Source organism: Amblyomma mixtum, chromosome 9 (genome assembly GCF_055824585.1).
Source record: "Amblyomma mixtum isolate Tamu chromosome 9, ASM5582458v1, whole genome shotgun sequence".
NCBI classification, from domain to species: Eukaryota; Metazoa; Arthropoda; class Arachnida; order Ixodida; family Ixodidae; genus Amblyomma; species Amblyomma mixtum.
Genome location: NC_143020.1, coordinates 100082428 through 100103837, shown reverse-complemented (window position 1 = coordinate 100103837; position 21410 = coordinate 100082428). Strand labels below are relative to the sequence as shown.

General features: G+C 47.5%; 1 protein-coding gene across 1 annotated transcript in view; it reads right to left on the bottom strand.

The window, feature by feature from the left end:
* Positions 1–12433: 12433 nt before the first annotated feature.
* Positions 12434–21410, bottom strand: part of LOC149330337 (neuropeptides capa receptor-like) — a 267622-nt gene continuing 258645 nt past the window's right edge. Inside the window, exon 6 of the mRNA XM_089560920.1 lies at positions 12434–19675. Coding sequence (XP_089417046.1) covers positions 19236–19675 — 440 coding nt within the window. The 3' untranslated portion in view covers positions 12434–19235. The remainder of the gene's footprint in view (positions 19676–21410) is intronic.

Here is a 21410-nt window from a genome sequence, read left to right as displayed (position 1 = left end):
ATTATATTTCACATTTGTCGCTGCTTCCCTTGCAACTTCTGTGGGTGTTTGCGTCACTCTTTGCTACTGGCGGTCCATCAACCGCCATATTGGGACTGATAGCTTCAGTAGCAGGTAGCCGCTATCCTGTGGCAGTGCGGGCATCTGCTTATATCACATTTTTTCTTCAGATTTTTGATATCAGTTCTCTATCTAGGCTGTTGTCTAGAAACTAGGTTCCTGTCCATAAACATGACCACGTGACCTCTCTCGACCGGTCAGGGTGGACCATTAGTACAGGTTGTGACGACATCATAAGGTCACATGACCTCTCTGGCTCAGTCCACGAATTTCGTTTAGGGCATCGACATGGTTTTGATGTGACGACAACTCTAGTACACTCGCAGTTGCATTAACGGAGTGGACCTTGGAGTCCATGAGACCTGACAACAGCCATGTGTCCGTCGCGGCCTGAACATCACGGTAAATAGTTGAATAAATTCGGTGGGATCAGCTAAGCCAGACTTAACCTTGCACGTCGACAGCTGCTCGATTGGATGGCAGGCATATGACAACACGAGTATTGAGCCGAAGACAACACTGAATGCAGGAAACTGCGAAGGAGGTGCTTCTGTCTCCATGTCGACCACAAGTAAAACAACACCCACTTTTCTCCCTTCTTCAAAACGGAGTGAACCCTACAGCTAAAGAAAGCGAGTGAACAGACAAGTACCCCAAACTGCTGAAAAATGCAACAGAAAACGTAAATACATGTCAAAAATAAATTTGGAGGTGACTGTAGGGAAATTTCGCCAACTTTCTATTCCGTTGCTTTTGCACGTGCGGAGAAAAGAAACAGCTAACGTCCATGTACGTATAATCCCGTACAAAATTGGTCTATAGATATTCTATAGACTTCTTTTAGACTCTATTGCCTTCCTATAGATACTTCTTTTCGTCTACTCATTGTCTGTAGACTGCCTATAGAAAAAAGTATACTAAAAGTGCATGACTTTAAATCTATAGACTGTCTATAGACTGTCGATAGCATTTCTATTGCCTATAGACTTATCTAGGATTTGTCTATCGAGAGTCTATAGACTTTAAGAGAGAAGTGTGTGGACTGTCCATAGAGTGTCTAAGAAATTTTGTAAGGACGGGATCGGCACTTTCGAAAACATTGCTCATGTTTCGCTCGTATTCTTCACATAGCATTCTTCACAATTTATTTCGCCACGTATTCTTCGCCAAGCATTCTTCACCGCGTTATTTAGCCCTGCACCGAAGTTTCTTAGCGCACGCCACAGGATGAGTTATCGCGCTCTTCCAAGCGTGCGAACGATGGTCGACGCGTACCGGCCGAGCGTGGTACATGCAAAGCGATTTTTCTGGCAGCGCCCGCATAGAAATGATGCTGCCACTCGCGACCGATAGATGGAGTGGTATCTTATTTTTCTCGACTACGTGCTGGTTGGAGGCGTGAAAAGTAAAAAAAAAACGACACAAGCAAGGAGGAACAAGAAAAATGTGCAACTTACCGTGAACAAACACGGCGGAGTCTTCCGTTTCTCTGAAGACAAGAGTTCCTAAGGAGAACACTTGCGGACTACCTCTGTTCCAGACTACATGATCGCATGCTTACTGGAATATCTGCTGGGTTTATGACTAGTTCCTTATAACTTTCAGTCTCATTTTTGTTGGGTTCTTTACACACCACTGTTGAATTTCATTCGGCTTTCGACAAAAGCGCTAAGAGTCTTGAGGAGGGGACGCTCTGACGACTCTTGGATTCGCTCGGATCTCCGTTTGAGCCGCGTCACGATCGTGGCTCTGCACTGGCGATATGATGGGCTACCATCAGCCAGTAAGGCTGGCTCGCTCAGGAGAAGTTTTGGAATCGTCGCCGATGCGCGAACCGCGCCTTCCTTCGCGATACGATTAGGGAAGGAGTTTCGGGGGAAGGCGTCGTTTCCCAGCTCGCCGCGCGAAGAATGATGAGACGTCAGCGAAATCTGCACGAACGACAAGCCGCGCTAGTACCAGGCAGGGCCGGCAGGCGGCGTCGGGTTTCGGCGTGTAGCTAGGTTCATGCGTCTTCATTTAAGGCGCCGTGAATCTACGCTTGGGTTGTCGCAACTTGAGCGCTTTGACGCTTTTCGTGGCTTAAGCGGCTTTTGTGTGATGTTCGACGCCTCTGTCCTTTATTTGTTTTTACAACAAGCCCCTTGAAAGTGAATGTGGGTCAAGAACCTTCATGTTTTAAGGAAGACAAGAACAAAACAATAATTTAGTTGAAGTTGTTTTTTGGCCGGTGTTCGCTTGGCTGGCAATGATCATAGATTTTTCCCCATCTCTTGTGGCCAAATTTAATGAGCACACACCAGACTACCCTTGCTAGAGAGACGTACTGCTCACGTGAGTGAATACTACCAAGCGTTCCTTGCTACCACGTTGTTTCGAGGGTAGAAGGATAAAGTGTTCTATACCTCTACGCTCAGCTGCTGCAGTGCTCAGTTCGCTGCTCTACTCAGTCTGATGCGTCGAACAATGTAAGTAAACTTCACAGGCATTCATTGCACCTGTTGGTCACCCAGTGTCAGAAATGCTGCACAATTTCTGCTTTTTCGACATGTTTGGAGTCTCTGTGGAAAAGACAGCGTGTACAGAAAATTTCTGCTCAATTTTGGTTGAGTGGCTAGAGAAGTATACATTTTCTGTTGTTTGAGCTTCCACCGTAAAAACAAAGAAGTTTTCCTTGCTATGTATAAGACGTCATGTCTTTTGGCATTTTCTTGGGTCACGTGAGCTTGAAAATGGAACGGACACTTATTTGTCTAACTGCACCGAAGCGACTTTCCGACTGTCCGTGTACATTGGAGTGGAGATTAAGAGGAGAAATAGATTGAGAAGGAGGGGAGGAGGTAATTGAAATTGCAATGGGCGTCAGAATTTTAAGAAATAGAAGGGCACGGAAAAAATCGGTAAACAAGAAAAGAAATAACTTGAGAAACTTAAATTATTGATTCGAAGGAATTTAGATGTTCACCAGCCGAAATGAAATCAGAGCCCTCATTCTGATGCATTCCCATTCCGCATCAATCGCATTGATCGCTCATTTTTTCCCCGCCAATTCAGTCTTGCTTTTCGAAGTATTAAGTTTCAAGGAATTTCGGCATAAAACTCGGTATGATAAAGTCATTGCTTGGATCCACGCAGTCTACAACGTGGCCGTCTTTCTAATTATTTCTGGTGCTCCTAAAAGAAGTGTCCTGCTTCAAACTACCGCATTTATTCGATTCGCACACAGAACCGAAGAAATCCGCATTGCCGTCCACTGCATTACCAAAGGCGCTTCAAGCTTGGAACTCTCAACATATCTCCACACTCAAAGGATAGGACGACAACAGAAGAGAACCTCGGCATTTGTGGCGTTTCACACCGCGGAATATCGCCAACTCGCTGTTGCAAGGTTTGTGCATACAAACATCTTTCGGATGCAGGGAGACTTAATACCAAACTCTGCGCAGGGCAGTATTGCAAAAGGAGGGTTTATATGTGCTGCTATATCCGTAAACCGCGCTCACGGGTCTTCCCAGCGCACTCCTAAAAGCTATGCACGATGCAAACGGCGCAAGAAGTGAAATCATTTCCGCGTTCACACAGCAAGATTTTCTACTTTCAACTTGAAGCCCTTATGGATCGCATTATTTCACACAGGTGCTGCGGTTTCCGGCGCCTAACCCCGCCAGCGATAGTGCATGGCTTGGGTACGACTAAGGATTTAATGCCGACTGAATGCATTGGCGGGGGCGTGCAGAGTGTTGAGAAAGGCGTCTGTATGATGCCTGTATACCTGCGGTGATAGAAGCGTTGCTTTTTTTCGGCTATAAAGGCATAGCCGATTAGAGGAGTGGAAGCACTATCGAATGCCTCATACGCCGAAATTCTGAAGAAGCGCATTCGTCAAAGAGAAAGTTTATGAGCGCAATGTTCTGCAATAAGTTTAAGTACTCGTTTTTTCCTTTTTCAATTCAAGAGTGGAACAATCTGCCAGAGGATGTTGGGCATGTTGACTGCATAGAACTGTTTGGAAACAAAATTCGCGAACTTTTCTGTGAATAGATCTGCCTATGAATGCGCAGTTCTCTGTGGCAGTTCTGCTTTTAGTGACTTCAGTTAAGCTGTTAACCAGCACGTCTACACTGTTCGCAATGGTTCGCCCTTGCCTGCATTATAAACTTTGCAATGTTTCCTTCAGCTGTATTTTGTGCTTCTTGCTTGGGTTTTCTTTCTTGCTCCAGAATTATCGAATTGTGCTATGCTTTTTACTGTTTTTTGGACCGTTGTGTTTTTGTGTTTTTGTTTGTCTGCTGACTCACTCCTCATTCCTTAAAAAGAACTTATGATTGTCTCTATAAACTTCTTAGTGACGTCGCCATATGAGACGACTATCGTATTTTCAAGACCTGAATTCGACTTAGTCTCGGAAGGCATTGTTCAGGGGCAGTGTTTGGTGATGGGTCACGTTTTTTTTTTTTCAAAAAGAGTTACCATAAAGTGCGAAATTGTATTGCATTCATGTTAGATTTTTACGCCTCCATGGCCACACTCGCACAACGCAGAAATTTGTAAATCATGTACATTGCATAGGGTTCCACAAGCACTCTGTATATGAAACGTCTCAAACGATGAAGTCAATATATATGAGCGCAAGAGGGGCTCTAACAAACTCAGAACGCAGGATTCTGATATTTCAGTTTGTTGAGAAACCGCATATTTATATCGGTTGACGATTTAAGGCAAGTTTTCATAGTATGATGAAACCGCAAAAAACAGCTGCTTCTTCGAGCTTGCGCCATGAGTTTGATTTTAAATTACAGTGGCCGCCCAACATGACATCTGTTAGTTTCTGGAGATCAGTCTGCGTTCACGGTGTGGCCACATATGCAGTTATCCGAATTCCCTCTAACGAGCCTTTAGTGCGGCTTATACGGAGTAAAAATCGATGCATTATCGCAACTTGTGAACGGCACTCCAATTTTGCTCTTTGGAACTTAGCACCATCGCAAAAGACGAAGATTCTGAAGAAGCGAGCAGGCCGAACGCTGGATTTGTATGCTGCTTGTCTCCGCCCTTTTTGTCCTGGTGATAAGTTTCGAAGATAAACCCCCGACTCCTCCAACTTCATTACTCCAAGCATGATTTCACTGAAGCTTATCATAGTGCACAATACGGGTTTCTTCACAACCTTTTTTTCTCAAGTATTCCTCACTGCCAACAACAGCAGCTTGCTCCACGTATGTCAGAGAGAGAGAAAGGGGAAACATTTAAGGTCTAGTTGAGGCCCCAAAGGTATTCCAATGTCAGGAGTGCCACGGCCCTGCCGCGAAGCACAGGTGGAAGCCGAGCCTTAAAAACACAAACGGGCCCCTGCTCGCAAAACTAGGCGCAGGGTGATTTAGAAAAGCAGCGCAGCGTATTCACGAAACAACTAAACCGACTTCATTACCAGAGCTGGTTCTTTTCTTCCTCAGCCGGCCATAAGCACAGCGAAATGCAAATAGTCTCGAAGCATGCGAATGATTGCTGCTCCATGTATCCCCACTGTCAACTGAAAAGGACGAAAACGAAGTCGTAAATGATACGGAAGAAGAATGAACGAGAGTGCGAGAAGCTCATCACGTCGGCCGGTCACTCAGTAAGCAAACGAGGCCTGCTCTTTGAATATCTATTGAACAAAGCCAAATCCATGTCATCCGAGAGTGACGAGAGCCCACCCGACAAAAGGAGTCCCGTCCATGAGGCCAACGGGGACCAACCAGCGTCTGGACCAAGACCACCGACCGGTATCCGACAGGCAGGCTCCGAAGCACCGCGCCAAGTACGAGCCCCATCATCGCCCCGGCGCACTGGCTTTCCAGGAATCGGGCCCTTGGAAGTTTCCCCCAACGTCATCTTGTTTGTCCCCCGTCGAACACCCCTGAGAACTTCCGGCGCCAACGAAGCCATTCCCGCCCAGGCGGCGTCACCGGACCGCGTGGCCGCCCAGAGGGCTGGCGAGACGCCCGAAGAAGAGCGCCTCTGCCTGCGGACTTGGGCGCTGTGCATTGCCACTATGGGCCCGTTCATCTTGTCCTCCTGGATGCTGGCTCTGCCGTTCCTGATTCGCACCAACAGCACGGCCGTGCAGCTACCGTCTGCTCCGGAACCTGTTATCCCTGTCACCTATCCTGGAACGGCTACCACTACAACCACTGCTACCACCACAGAAAGTGTCACGGTACCCACGTTGCGGACCACAACCCCTGCTGTGCCTACTACGTCTACAAACGATTACACTGACATACCTTCTAATTGTTTCGAGCCCCCACCGACCTTGACCGACGTTTCGCAGACACTTAGATTACCTCCACGTTTCGTACCGTTGGCTGGACACATCATTAAGAAGCCCTTTTACTGCCTATTCAACAGCTCCCGGTTCTACAACCCGACGCATCATGACTTCGCCTTCGAAGCGCTGCCATTCCAACTGTGCCCCAACGTCGTATATTGGTCGGTGGGCATTTTGAATAACATGATTACGAGCCGGGTGCCGCGTTTCGACGAGGACTACGGGTTGCACAAGCTGAGATCTATCGTCACTAATCGGGGCTATCCCGACACGGTAATCCTGCTGGCGTTGGGGGGCTACACAGAGGACTCACCGTACTTTTCGAGCCTGGCCTCGAATAGGGGTCGTCTGGAAGCGTTCGCCAGGAACATAGTGATTAGCACGACTAGGTTCTTTCTAGATGGCGTCACCATCCACTGGGTTAAAGCAAGGTCGGGTTGCGAAGGGCCCAACGATGAGGAGACACTGGAAGCCCTCTTGCGCAACCTGCGCGCCACCTACAACGCAAGAAACGAACCCTACGCGATCCTGTCCATCATACTGCCGGCCAGGGAAGACCATCTGCCGTTCGCGAACCGCGTCGCCGACGTCGTGGATCTGTTTTTTCTCGACACGCACAGATTCATTCCGTCAACCAGGAACTTGAGAACGATGTGCACTACCGTGACGGTCGCCGTCCAGTTCGCAGTGGCTGGCTTCATCAGGCGCAGTCGTGGCGTCCTTCGTCAGGACCAGATGTGCATAATGCAAAGCCTGGCGCCGCTCTCCGGTCCGGCCGCTCTGAACCCCATCACCCGGATCTACGAACTTAACATCACTTCTACGTCCGAGCTGAAGCGGGTCCCCTTCTACGATATATGCGGCGCGTATCGATTCTGCAGAGACAGCAGGACGGACAGCTGCGTCGTCCACTTCTCTTTCTCGCGAAGCGGGACGGACAACGCCACTGCGTACGTGGTCAACACTGCCCTTTCATGGATGGAACGTACATCGTTCGAATATCTTTTCGGAGGACCACCAGATCAGCACCTGTGTGTACTGATTATGGACCTCGATTACGACGACTATGGACACTATTGCGGTTCTCCGTACGAGAGCTATGTGTTGATGATGAACTTTTATTTCGGAACCTATGGCGCGAGCCCAAGAGGTGCACCACTGGACTCGGCCGCACCTCCTTGCTAATAACTGGGTCGGAAATACGCGAGCCCTTATTACGCTTGCGTCGCTGACAATTTATTGTGTTTTCTAGCATTGGTATCCTGCTTTCCCACCAATCATAATTTGAAGCGCTTTGTTTAGATTTCCTGAACAAGTTCAAGCCTCCACTGATGGCCCATGCATTTTATTTTCTGAAAAGAACGATAAAAGACATCAACCGCGCTATAATGCATCTCGTCTGTAGCAGTAGTTAGTTTCACGCATATTTTGTCTTAGTCGTTTACCCCCATGTTCTTGGAAAATGGACTTTTGCTTTGCCCGTGTGGCGAAGTTTTATGCGATACTTAAGGATCCGTCATTGATTTTGTGAACTGGACGATTGCCTGAAACCCTCTATTCACTGGTAACTTGATTCAAATTAAAGCCTTATATCAGCCTCTGGCCGCAAATGAATGATTACAGGCGTTATAGGCAAAATGCCCAGTCTTTGCACTGCGTCCGTATTGAACTTTATGAACCAGAAGCACGGCATCCAGCTTAATATGTCGTGGGGTAAATATTAACGAGGCTCCTATCTGCGACGCACATTCCAGATTACAAAGTCAGTTCAACTGCTCTGTGCGTATCTGCCTGAAGGACGACACAAACTCTGGTGCGCAAACTGTCAACTGAAAATTTTATTGCGATGAGCACACATACATAAGCTTCACATGGCATAACAGAAATCAGTAAAGAACGCAGTTAAGGAGCAATTTCGCAGTCATATCAACAAGCATCAAAAAACATTTTGTCCCAGCTGATCAGTATACATTTGTTAATTATATTCCAAGAATTGCATTTCCTGTTTGGGAAGCAAAACCGAAGGGTCACTGACACAAGTCCCTTTTCCCGATTCTATGCAGTAAGCTTCCCACAGCTCCCTGATTGCCTTATCTCTGGATTTCAGCTGAACTGTAGTCTGTTAGAAGTGAGGTTTGCAGCTATCACACCTCGCGCAATGCTTGGCCGCAAGATAGCGGTATCTTGCAAACCACTCCTTCACAGCACTCGACGAACATGTTTGTGTGCCTGACGCCACAAGATTGCTTTTCTCTAGGACTGGTTTCTTCGTTTACCTTCGCGCACATTCCTTTTAGTTTTCTTGGTGCGGAAAAAACTACTTGCACATCATGTCTTTGAGCAACTTTTTTCAAGTTGTGGGAAAGGGCATGAATGTACGGGAAGGACCACAGGCCTTTTGTTTTCTTGCTTTTTGCTTTTGTCCGTTCCTTTGACAATTCGTTTGAGCACCTTTTCTGCTACTGATGCAAGCAGAGGTTTCGGGTAACCTTCTTTTTCCAGCCTTGCCGCCTAGTTTGCGCACCAGAGTTTTTGTCATTCCTGTGTTGTCCCAAGTATTTTTCAAAAGCGCAATTACGTGTGACTATGCTAACTACCAACTAGCCCAATTAGAAACCCTCTTAAGGTTCTCTGCCATTTTCACATGTTCCAGTATTCCTCTCTCCATTAAGCGTCTCTCAACTTAAGTCGTGAGCAAAACCTTCGCCTGTGTCACCAAGGGGCCCGCCAGCTGGTCAGACTCGAGTCCTGGCCTCCCTTCTGGGGAGAAGCATACGCATAACGGGCGGGGTTAAGAAAAGAACTGGAAAGATAGAAGAGATGAAAAAGAAATATTTCAGATGAGCAAAGGGTGCGGTAAAATTGGTTCTTTCCTCGGAGGGATCGAAATGGTCGACAAATCAAAAGAAACGGGTGATGAGTAGAAAAAGGGTAAATGCAGACTCCTAAATGAATCTAGTGTTTTCGATAAGTCTCGGTTGACACGATGTAAGCTGTAGGAGTATAACAGAAAACGATGCGGTTTTTAACGCGCACCAGAAAACTGATTCCGGCTGGTTAAAGAGGGCTGTTCGCGACGGGTCCATTTAACTACACTTGAGCACTACACGCGAAAAAGAAGCCAGAGCATCTTCTGATCCCGCATAGCAGGCCAACGTTTTGTGAAAATACAAGATAGAAGCAGAATATTTTGTTGTATTCCTGTCCTGCTTCTGGCGGACATCTGTGCAACAAAATACAAATATGCGCGAACAGTTTCATTAATGCCGTCATCACAGTGTGCTGTTTCAAAGAGAAGACGTCGAAGCTGGGGGTCAAACAGAAGAAGAGGAAGAAGAAGCGGAGGAGGCGGTACCTCCGGAGCGAGTCTCTGTCTGCGAGAAAAAGCGTCGCCTCTCTCTATTGACCAGGCGAACAAGTAACGACAAAGTAATGTTTTTCAAGGATAATCAAGGCTATCCCGGACAAGCCAACCCTACAGCCCAGGAAGGCGCAGACCAGCCAGCGCCCGGACCAAGGGTGCCGACCAATATCCCGCAGGCAGGCTCCGAAGCTCCTCGCCAGGAGCGAGCCCGATCGCCACGTTGGCGCACTGGCTTCCCGGGAATCGGACCCTTGGAAGTGTCCCCCAACGTCATCTTGTTTGTACCCCGTCGAACTCCCCTGGGAAATCTCGGCGCCCATGAACCCCCACCCGTCCAGGAGGTGTCACCTGAGCGCACGGCCGCCCAGAGGACGGGTGAGACACCTGAAGACGAGAGGTTGTGCCTGCGGACTTGGGCGCTGTGCATCGCCACTATGGGTCCGTTCATCCTCTCCTCCTGGATGTTGGCGCTGCCATTCCTGATTCGCACCAACATGACCACCATGCCGCCGCCCTTGCCGGTTCCTGCTCCGCCTGTAACTGGCTCGGCAGCGACCAGTACCACTACCCATGGGATCAGTTCGGCTACCTCAGCGATTGACGCTACTACGACTGGAAGCGGTTCGACTTACATTAATCCCAATTGTTTTGAGAGTTCACCAAACTTGACCGACGTGTCGGGCCCACTTCAAATCCCGGCTCGCATCAGACCCTTGAACGTGATTATTGCTGAGAAACCTTTTTTCTGCTTATTCAATATCACTCGATTCCGGAATCCGATGCGACGGGACTTCGCTTTCGAATCACTACCGTTCCAGCTGTGCCCGTACGTCATCTATTGGTCGGTGGGCGTCGAATATGGCAAGATAACCAGCCGGGTACCACGCTTCGACCAACTGTATGGGCTGGAGAGACTGAGGGCCATTGCCAACAAGCGGAGCTTTCATACCACGCTCATTCTTCTTGCAGTGGGCGGCTACCCGCAGGACTCGCCACACTTTTCAATGTTAGGCGCGGATCATCTCCTCATGGAAAAATTCGTGAGGAGCGTTGGAAACGCCACCATTCGGCACCAGCTCAACGGCGTCACAGTGCACTGGTTACCAGCGCGGCCAGGCTGTGAAGGTCCCAACGATGTCCACACCCTTGAAGTCATCCTGCGCGAGCTACGTACGTGGTACAATGTGAGTGGCTTGTCCCCGGCTATTATCTCCGTCATTCTGCCCGCCCAGAACACGCTCGCGGACTTCGCAGTCAACGTTTACAACGTCGTGGATTTCTTTTTTCTGGACACTCGAACGTTCGTTCCAACCACGAAGGTTTTGAGGACGCTTTGCAGCTCGGTGACAGCCGCAATCCAGACGGCGGTGCTGGATTTTGTTAGACGCGGCAGGGGCGTGATTCGGCCGGAGCAGGTTTGCATCATGGACAGCCTAGCCCCACTGTCCGGTCCTGCCTTGCGGAACCCCATTACTGGACTCTACGAGCTCGACATCATTTCCCCTTCCGAGCTCAAGCGGACTCGTTTCTACGACGCCTGCCGCTCGTACCGTTTTTGCCGGGACAACCGAACTGAAAGATGCGTCGTCCACAGGTCTCTCTCGCTCGTCAGCATGAGCAGGGCCACGCTGTACATAGTCAATAGCGCCCTCACATGGATGGAACGTAGCTCATACGAGAATATTTACAGGGCATCACGAGATCAGAACGCATGTGTACTCATTGCGGACATAGATTACGATGACTATGGAAACTGGTGCGGACCGCAATTCGAACAGTATATACTGATGATGAATTTTTATTTTGGCTCTTACGGGGCCACTGGACGTGGCGCACCGATTGACGCGGTCGCCCCTTCTTGTGTCGTCTAGGGTCTCTGCTTGGCGTACTTCACGCATCGATATCGTCTGTTTCCATAACATTTTACACTATGTGACTGCGCTAACCTACATTTTGGCTGAACTTGATGTGTATGACTTATGATGTGTATCACTTACCACTTTCATGAAGAGCTTTGTAGTGTTTTCAAGTTTTTGTCTCCTGCTCGGATTAACGCACAGTGCTTTCGTCTTTTTCAGTGACAATGTTATGTGTATGTTTTTCGAAAAATTTTAAACCATTTCTGCTTATGCACACATGGAGCTTTGGGAGAAGAGAAGTGTGTATGTGTGGTATATTTGAAGAATATAGCTACCATTTCTTGAAAATGAACTCAGTCTTCACTTCGGGGTATTTGAATGTTACGGGATTGTATTTTTGCGACAAATGTCACTCTCGTGGCCTCTACAATATGGCGGCTGGGTGTCCCAAACCCCACGCCTTTTTAACAGAATCAGCTTTTATAGCCGAAGTACCCCCTTCTCAGACTCCTCGCGGCCTTCGTTCGCATGAAATGACGTCATCATATAAAAAAGTTAGGTGGCCCTGTGTCATCAGTCGTGTAATATTCTTACTGGTTCGACGACCCATGGGTCTACTCGACATGTGGCCCCCTAAACTCCTCTCATTTGAACATGAGCCCCCTACTGGCATATGACCTCCGTGACCTTGCACTTAGCTTGACCGCTTTAAAGGGTTACGCTGAAACTCGCACATCATGACGGGAACAAATCATTGCCTGTCCACAGTGCACGCAGAGCGCTCACAGCTGCGACCTCACGTCACGTGCACTGCACGAAGTAAAGCAGACGTAAAGTGTGGACGTGAACAACGTTTATTACATGTTTTTTATACATAGATACAAGCACCTCATCACGTCAAAGAAACAAAAATAAAAGCGAAGCAAATCTGGTTAAACACACGGGGAGTTCGGCGCGTAGGTTTCTCTAGACAAACTCATCCCGATCACAAGTCTGCACACATCAAACGTAGCAGTAGCTTTCGACCAACAGACATGCAAGGCAAGTTGTGATAGGGAAGCGGCAGTAAATGGAGAGGAAAAAAGTAGAAATTAGACATCGTTTTGCCACACGTGATTCGTACATCTGCGTAGGAAAATTTCAATGCGCTGTCTTGGTTTTCTTGTCAGACATGTTTTTCATTTTGGAATGGTATGCTAGTTCGAGGCAGTGGGCACGGGAGTGCTGAGATTCAGTTTATCTGGTCACTTGTAAGGAACTCGCGGTTTTCTCTAAGATATAAACGTACGCTGATTTTTCCTCTTAGTGTTGTATGCACAAAGGGGGTGTACACTGAATACCCTCTCGACACTCGATGTCAGCTGCCTCGTGAATCAGTTGAGTGATGTATGCACCAAGGGGGTGCACACTGAACACCCCCTCGACACCCGTTGTCAGGTGCCTCGTGAATCAGTTGAGGGCTGTATGCACTAAGGGGGTGTACACTGAACAACCCCTCGACAATCGGCGGCAGGTGCCTCGTTAGTCAGTTGAGGGCTGTATGCACTGAGGGGGTGTACACTGAACACCCCTTCGACACTCGACGGCAGGTGCCTCGTATGTCAGTTAAGGGCTGTATGCACTGAGGGGGTGTACACTGAACACCCCTTCGACACTCGACGGCAGGTGCCTCGTATGTCAGTTGAGGGCTGTATGCACTGAGGGGGTGTACACTGAACACCCCTTCGACACTCGACGGCAGGTGCCTCGTATGTCAGTTGAGGGCTGTATGCACTGAGGGGGTGTACACTGAACACCCCTTCGACACTCGATGGCAGGTGCCTCGTATGTCAGTTGAGGGCTGTATGCACTAAGGGGGTGTACACTGAACACTCCTTTGACGCTCGATGTCACGGGCCTCGTGAGTCAGTTGAGCCAAAAAAGAAAGTGCACAGCATTCTACTTCACGAAGTACCTGACTGTGCTGGACATAAGCAGACTCTCTGCACTTCGCAGGTTCTTTCTGCCGCTGGCTGAGCAGGCAAAAGGTGTCGGCAGTAAGCTTATAAGCACGAAAATTGGCAGGGACACCTAATTATGTTATGTGTTATCACTTTGATAGGATTAGAAGCTGTTGATGCCGTTATAGCAAGTGACTTCAGCTCCTGCTAAAGCTAATGTGAATTATCCGGCCTAGTGACGTCACTTCATTCAAACGGCTTAGGTTGGCGTCCTACGACGTATTTTTTTTTCGCGATGAGGCTCCTAGTGCTCTCGCTTTAATATCTTTCAACGCAGACAATTGCTGCTTACCGGCTTCGATCATTGAAACAGAACATATACATGTACTCTTTGTGTTTAATAACGCATCAGTAAATAGGGTTAGCACGTACAGGTAGGTGAAATGTGAACCATAGCAGTCAGTTTGCCACAATAACGTCACTTTTTTTTCTTATTCCTGCACTTGCGGTAAAAAGGCCTTAAAACAGTAACAGTATGAGCACGGAGAGAAGAAAAAGAAAAAGTCTGCTTTTTGCCGGCATCTTTGGAACGGTCTTTTATTCAGCGCCAGCAGTGAGTTTAGATATTTTTTTTTTCAATACGGATTGGGTGAGATGAAGCACTGGCTTTTTAGTTTTTTTTTTACCAGAACATGCACTGGAAGCTAGCAAAACATAAACATCGTAGCCTCGTGTGAGTACACCATACGGCATTACCTCCATTAATGATGATGATGATGCCCTCGAGCTTAATGGCACATACCCACCAATGTGCCCTAACTCTGTCGTCGTTTTGCTTTTTTCTCAAGCCACAATTCGCCAATTCCAACTTCACATTCTACTCCCTTTCAGACGTATCTGTTGACCGTATATGTCCTATGACGCTGAACTGAAACTGACGCTTCGAGAGATGCGAGAGATGCAAAAGCCAACTTTTACAATGGACGCGCTTCACACAGCTTTCCTCGCATAAAACAGCGCTGCGTAACCGATAAAAACGGCAGAGAACTCGTAACATCAGGGTCACTCATATACATGGATGAGTAGCGAGATACAAGCCAGTAAAGCAAACCCGTGTTACAGCGCGCAAATATAAATGCAGTTTAATAGATGCGAAGAAGTTTCGCGCTGTACAGCGTCATAATACGCGCTATGTACATTTAATGCGCAGTGGAGTCAGCCATGAGGCGAAAAAAATCGGTAGTGATGAGTATGGATCAAGCTGGTAATGAAGCACGATTCTTGTGTATAACACATCACCACGTATCAAAGGCAGGAATACGTAGAAAAAAAAGTTGCAGTGCACTGTTGGCTTTTTTTAAACGCAACTGCGTCAGGCAGGTCTTGAACGGGCCGTTTTGATATAGCCCTCACTGTCACGCACCGAGAAGTGGCGGCCCTTGAGAACAACTGTAAGGTACACACCAACCCGCAACTGCTCCTGCTCAAGCACAATCATTTTTAGTTCCCCAATACAACTTTAGCAAAGATGGAATTTCCCAGTAGCCGCCATACCTCAGTCCAATTGGATTTCAGCGTTTTTTCCCCCCGTTTTTGGCTCACAGCAGAAAGCTGTGGGTTACATGTCTTTCCCGCACTGATTTACATGTCCAGTAAATCAGTGCGGAAAAGTTCAGGGCGAAGAAATTACTACTAACGGCAACCGTTAAAGGGTTATGTTTCAAAAAATAACAAAAAAATGTATCGCACTTCTTTACGCCCTACGCATTGTTTGTTCATCAACCTGCTGTGATCCAGTTACAGTGCATTGTTGGTAACTAAAAATCATAAGCTCCAGCAGATTTAAAAGTTGTTCAGAGAAAATTGCAAAGATTGCAATGTTTGAAAGAGTTTTTTCTTTTTTTTTTCAAAGTGCTTGTGGGAGGAAAGGGGTGCACTGTGCATTTACTCCTGTTTTACACAGAAATTTAAAACACATACAGCCCCTATTCTGCCCGAAATTATATTCGGCGTCAGGGTGCACTTGTTGGAAAACACTACCGAATGCGCCCCTGTTATCTTTGATAGAGCAGTGTCAAAGGGAAATAACTAGAACATTGCGGTCGGTGCAGTATTACGCAATGAGACTGGCTACGCAAAAATGAAGTTCGAGCAAATGAACGGCTCACTTTTGGTGATCGAAATGATTGCGCCAGCATAGAAGGCACTGTTTGATCTATAAACGTTCGGGGAAAGAAAAAAAAACAACAAAAATGCACGGGCGGACGTAACTCATACGGCATTTAAATACAGCAAAATATCTTTTCGGACATCTTACTTTTCCGATACTCTTCTGTCTTGATGGTGGCAGTTAGTAACGAAATTTTCCCGTGGTGGGAACCCTGATAACTCCTCCGCTGTATCGGACGTCGGTGCATCGTTGCTATATATTGAAGCTAAAGATGACGCAATAGGTCCGTCTGACGCAAACAGAGCTTTACTTTCCATGCTGTTTAAGTTACTTGCTTTCAGGCAACTGATTTCCACATCCGTTCACTCTCTGCCATGCAGTTGCGCCGCCATGCAATGCACTGCTAGGAAGCGAGTGAAGTAAAAGAGAGGAAAAGAAAGACTGGGACAGCACTGATCAGAGCAGGGTTACGTGGAAGCCGTATCTGGCACAATAGGGGATATACATATGTATATATACAGTCGCGCATAGCGTGGTTGTGATGACTTATGAACTTTGTTGGTCGTTATTAATTTTTTTGTTCTCTATTCTATGACCCTAGATCTCAAGTGAACAAAAAAAAAACAATAGCAGCAGTGTCTTTCTTTAGCACGGCTGATGAAACAAGCATTTGTAGTCTAGGGCTCTGGCGCCGAGTTAAGTTCGACGGTGTGTGTTTGCCGTTGTGTGTGTGTGTCTGTTGTGTCGACGACCGCCTTCAACTATGCCCCATCTGCTGGCTTGCTATGCACTAACCCCCCAAAAAATGCAACTCTCAGGCACGAATACGAAAAGAACAGCTGCAACCAGTGCACTTCGACAGTGGCCACGTAGCGAACGACCAAGTCTTGACGACGCTGCGATGGTAATTCGAAAGAGTTAAGGTATTAACGGTATTTAAAGGTTACGCTGTTTAACCTCTAAAGGTACCGTAACCTCTAAAGGTAGCGGCACCTATGAAGGTTACGGTATTTACCACGAATATGCGACAGATTATAACAGTGGTCTTTGCTGAATGCAATATACATCGCCCGTAGTGTACAAACTATCAGCAGATATGGCTTTACTAAGGAATGTTTTAGTGAGCATTGGGACGCGGTTACGATAGATTTTGGGTCACCTATCCGCGTTAATTCTCTCTCGCCCAGTGTATGAACATTTGGCAGTGCGCACGTTAATCCTTTGTCGACCACTTAATTCCTCGCTATATAGATTCTTTTTCTGTCAGGAAATATGTACATGTATGTACAGGGCGCGCGGACAGCGGTGCACCTTTTATAGCACCACAGGTCGGCGATAGCGGTGCCACAGGTTGTCAACAACAAAAAAAATAAGCTCGACTTCTTTCTTACATGAGTTCGCCATTTCTTACAGGCCAGAAACACTACGAGCCTCTATGTCCTTCAAGTTCGGACATGGTATCACAGAAGATTTAAGCCTGTGGAACACTTCATAGGACAAATGCTCGTCTTCCATCCTCAAGGCGTCGCTGCTGTGACGGTTGCCAAAAGGGTCTTTCGTCACATATGACTCGATAAAGTACCTTGACTCCTGAGAACTTATGCAGCTTCGGTAGAGGAATTCGATTTAATGCAAAGGCAGCACGAGGGGTCAATGAGATTGAGACATGAGCATGACATGGCACTGCTCGAACCTTGTGCGACGCACATTTGAAGTTTACCCTAAAGATCAGCAGTTAGTGACGCGAACATTCGGGTCAGTTTGTAGTCGGAGCGCCTGTGGCACATTCTGGGCTGGGAAAAGCGATCCGACATGCTGAATCACCCAGGAGTGGCACGGTCAGCTAGTGCGAGCACAAACTTTCTCGAGAGGGGTTCCATGATTAGCCTAGGTAGAAATATAACGCTTACACTGGAATGACCTTTCCAGCAGTTTCTCTCTTGCGTTGGCCTCGCTTAGCGCACTCAGAGAACCGCCTCAAACAGAACTGTGGGCCTATTGCAGTCTTGTAGAAAGCCCCGGAGAGTCTACACGACAATATAAGGTCCTTCCCATAATCCACACTTTTTTTTTACATGCATCATGTATGCAGTCAATGATTTCGGCTAAGTGCACACCTACTCGATTTGTCGGCTGTGTGGACATAATTAGCCTCAGAGAAAACGTCCAGTGTTCCAACGCAACCGCGTGTCGAGTCTGGTAGGTCATAGCTGCGTCCAGTCCAGTCGCCTGCTGGCAGAGTAGCATTTACTACAACTTCCCTTTTCAGATTTTTGCCGCCTCGCAAAACCGCCAGCGCATTAAAAGTACCATTCTGGCGAGGTAATTGGTTTTGGACATCGCGGGGCTGATGGTCTCGTGTGCTGAATTTTAGGTTCCTAACGAAGCATTCATGATTAAAGCTACGCTTCAACACTTTCTAATTGCGAAAAAAATTCAGCGATGCGCTAAAACGAACAAAGAAGACACAGCGTTTCGCCTTTTTACCACTGTCTTGTGAGCAGCGTACTAACCGACATGACTACCTTCCAGCTAACGTAATTTTTTGCGCGAACCAAACTCTATAAATTGGCTGTTGTGTTCACTTGACTGTCTGTCTGCCTAATACTTCTCACATAAAGGTCCCTATGCGACTGATATTACAGCGGTAGTCTTCTGCCTTCGCGCTACAAGAGCTGACTTGCAACGGCATCTTTCCGCTCGTTACTTCACGCAAGAAAGCAGGACGAACTCATCTGCGTTGTGAGATGCGATCTTAGAAGTAGGAGTTCGATCTGAAGAAAAGCCGCGTATAGCAGCGTTCTCACCCACAACTTCAAAGCACAAATCACATCGGACATTTCGCCAACTGTCACATTCATCCTGGTCGCATCACTGCCCGTGTTCATCAATGAATCTCCCGCGGTTCGTCATCACAGGCACCGTAAGATCTCGATTGTGCCAAGCACTATCAAGGGCGGTAGTCCCCACTGACTTGTAGTGCTTTGAAGAAGCCTGACCACACACATTTATCCAGGACAGTCGCACCAAAACACTCCTTCACAAGCGTAGAGGTTGTCTCAACAAGACACGAAGTTACCAGAGTCACGTCGGTACCATTCATGACTACGGTGTTTAACGCCGCCTACTACGGTCGTGGCGAACGACACCGTTTCCAGGAAGGTCCCACTGAGGTACAGTCAAGCTGAGGCGCTTCCTTTCACATTTTGATGAGTGTCTGAAATCCTTGTGTTACTTTCCATCCCCTTTCGCAACCGTTGTCATAGGCGCCACATTAGAGATGGTCTGAACAGGAAATAGTGAAGATGGAGGTCGCACTGCTCTCACAAAGCACCCAGAGGCACCACAACAGGCAACGTCGCAGTTATTGAGTCTACCTCATTATTGACCCCGTGTCACGTAGCGTAGGTAACATCCACTTCTGTCGCGATGGACGGTGTCGTACTCCACGGAAGGTTAAAGCTGATCATTTCGTGATTCACGTCCTCAGGTTGACTTCCAAAAGCTTGCGAGGCTTTTTTGAGCACCTCCTTCACACGACTGTCTCTGAGGCGTCGCTGTGCTGTTTGTCGCTGGCCACGGTACCGTTAGCCGGGCTGTTGTTCCTGTCGTCTTCTGTATCTGATTTGGTGGGCGTCGGTGGCGGTTCCTGGTTAGGCCTAACCCGGAGCACGGTTTGGATGATGAGCGCCCTCATGGCCATGTCGGCGGCATCTTCCGCGTTGGCCTCCTCGTTGTCGGCGCGCTGAACGATCGAGTATGGCTTGAGCGTACTCAGCCTGGTGTTGTCCAATATGGAGTGACCGGCTCCCACGATCACGACAGTGGCGGCCGCATCGAATTCGCCGGCCGAGAGCCGCTGCTTGTTCTTGGAAAGGGTGCAGAGGGCGTCCCTGAAGGCCTCCCGGTACTTGACAGACATGAGTGAGTAGAGTATCGGGTTGATTGTGGCACTGAAGTAGTAGAGGCACCCTGCAATATGGAAAAGAATAATGAAATCACGGGGGAATAAAGAAATCTTTGCGTATTGAAAAGCATATCCGAAACTCGGAGTGTCGACATCTCCTTAGGCGAGAGGTGGGTGTTAGTACCAGTAGCAAAGCAAAAATAAGAGCTAACAGACTTCACAGCAATAATAGCCAGAGTACTTCTTCAGCCTCAACAGAGTTGACAGTAAAAACAAATAACGCTAGCTCTTGTCACCGCAGGCACAAGGTCAGAAATGAAGAATGGCAGGCGGACGGACGGAGTCAAGAGGAATGGACACACTGCTTCGCTGAAAGTTTCACCAGTTTGTCTGTGTTCTTTTGTTGGGCTTCTCTCTTCCCTGGGCCAAGATTGCCCGTTAGCCGCGCACCGCACGGCGTAATGCCGATTAGTGCAGGTAATGCGTGGTAAAACAAATCATGTGATAGAGCTAACGGCTACGACTGCATATATTCAGAAAACGCTGATGACAGGCGGAGAGCCAAATGGTCAGTGATATACTCCGCGTTGGTTGTATTAGTAGGCGTAGGGTCGCGGCCACTGCGTCAATGTGGAGATGTTTCATGACATAGTCTGAAATTTCCTAAATTAGACGCAAAAGTTCCTATTTACGGTCCTTTCTCTCTGGCGCAGCTTGAAAACTTCGTCAGTTTAGAAGAAGTGAGACAATTTCTGGCCTTAAAATTTCCTGAGAGTCCATAAATGTGTCCTTCACTTTAAACTTGGCCACTAAAATTTTTTCAAAAACGGGACATGCCCTGAATAGAACATCACTGCTTCAATCGTTCTGTTACCTTCACTCATGCCACATGGGCGAGCTACATACTATTTTGTAAAGTGCTGCCGATCTGGCTGTTCAGGTGTACCGAGGCGTTAAAATCATTCGGGTGTAGCAGAAGAATATTGTAGTCTGTAAGAGCGGTATGTGATTGGTCGGTGCACGGTTGTAGAGCAATGGCAAGTCACATTAACGTTTGAGTTTGGTGAGCGACGGTTCCGTTGCACACATATCGCTCGGAAACACTAAAAGAAAACACCTGCGAACGAGCGAGAACAAGAAGAAAGTACAGTCGTAATCTTTATGAAAGTGAACGTGCGAGCACGTGGCATTTAACCTCTAACCCTACTTATGGCGATACGCAGAGGCCGAGTTCAGAAATAAACTGGAAAGGGAGGTGCGATCCTCAGTTGCCAGATGTAGGCAAGGTAGGAGAACCCTTTCCACCTCGCTGTGTAACCTAGCCGCCGAGTATAGCGGCAAGTAGGGTTGGGGACTATTTGTCACACGCTCGCACGTTCCCTTTTATAAAGCTGACAACTGTACGTGGCAATGTAATGATGGCTGTTGAGTGCTATCTGGTCTACACTACAGAGAGGCATCACGAGTTGAGCAGCACTCCAGATTATCTGTGCCCCGTGCATATCCAACTGTCCTTCACAAAAAGCATTTTTGGAACGGAAAAAAGTCTATGAAAGCAGTTTTTTTAAATATATTGTAACATTTCACTGCAACAATCATTATATCCACAGATCTCCCGTCAGTAGGCTTGAATGTTTTTGCTATTAACGCTCTTGCTATCGTCAGCAGCATTCCCCATATGTTTTTTATGGTAGTCTTGACTGCTCGATGCGAGCGATGGAAAAATTTTAACCGAAATAGTTTGCTACACATCAGGAGAATACACCATTACCTTCAATATTTACATAACAGTACCTTAAT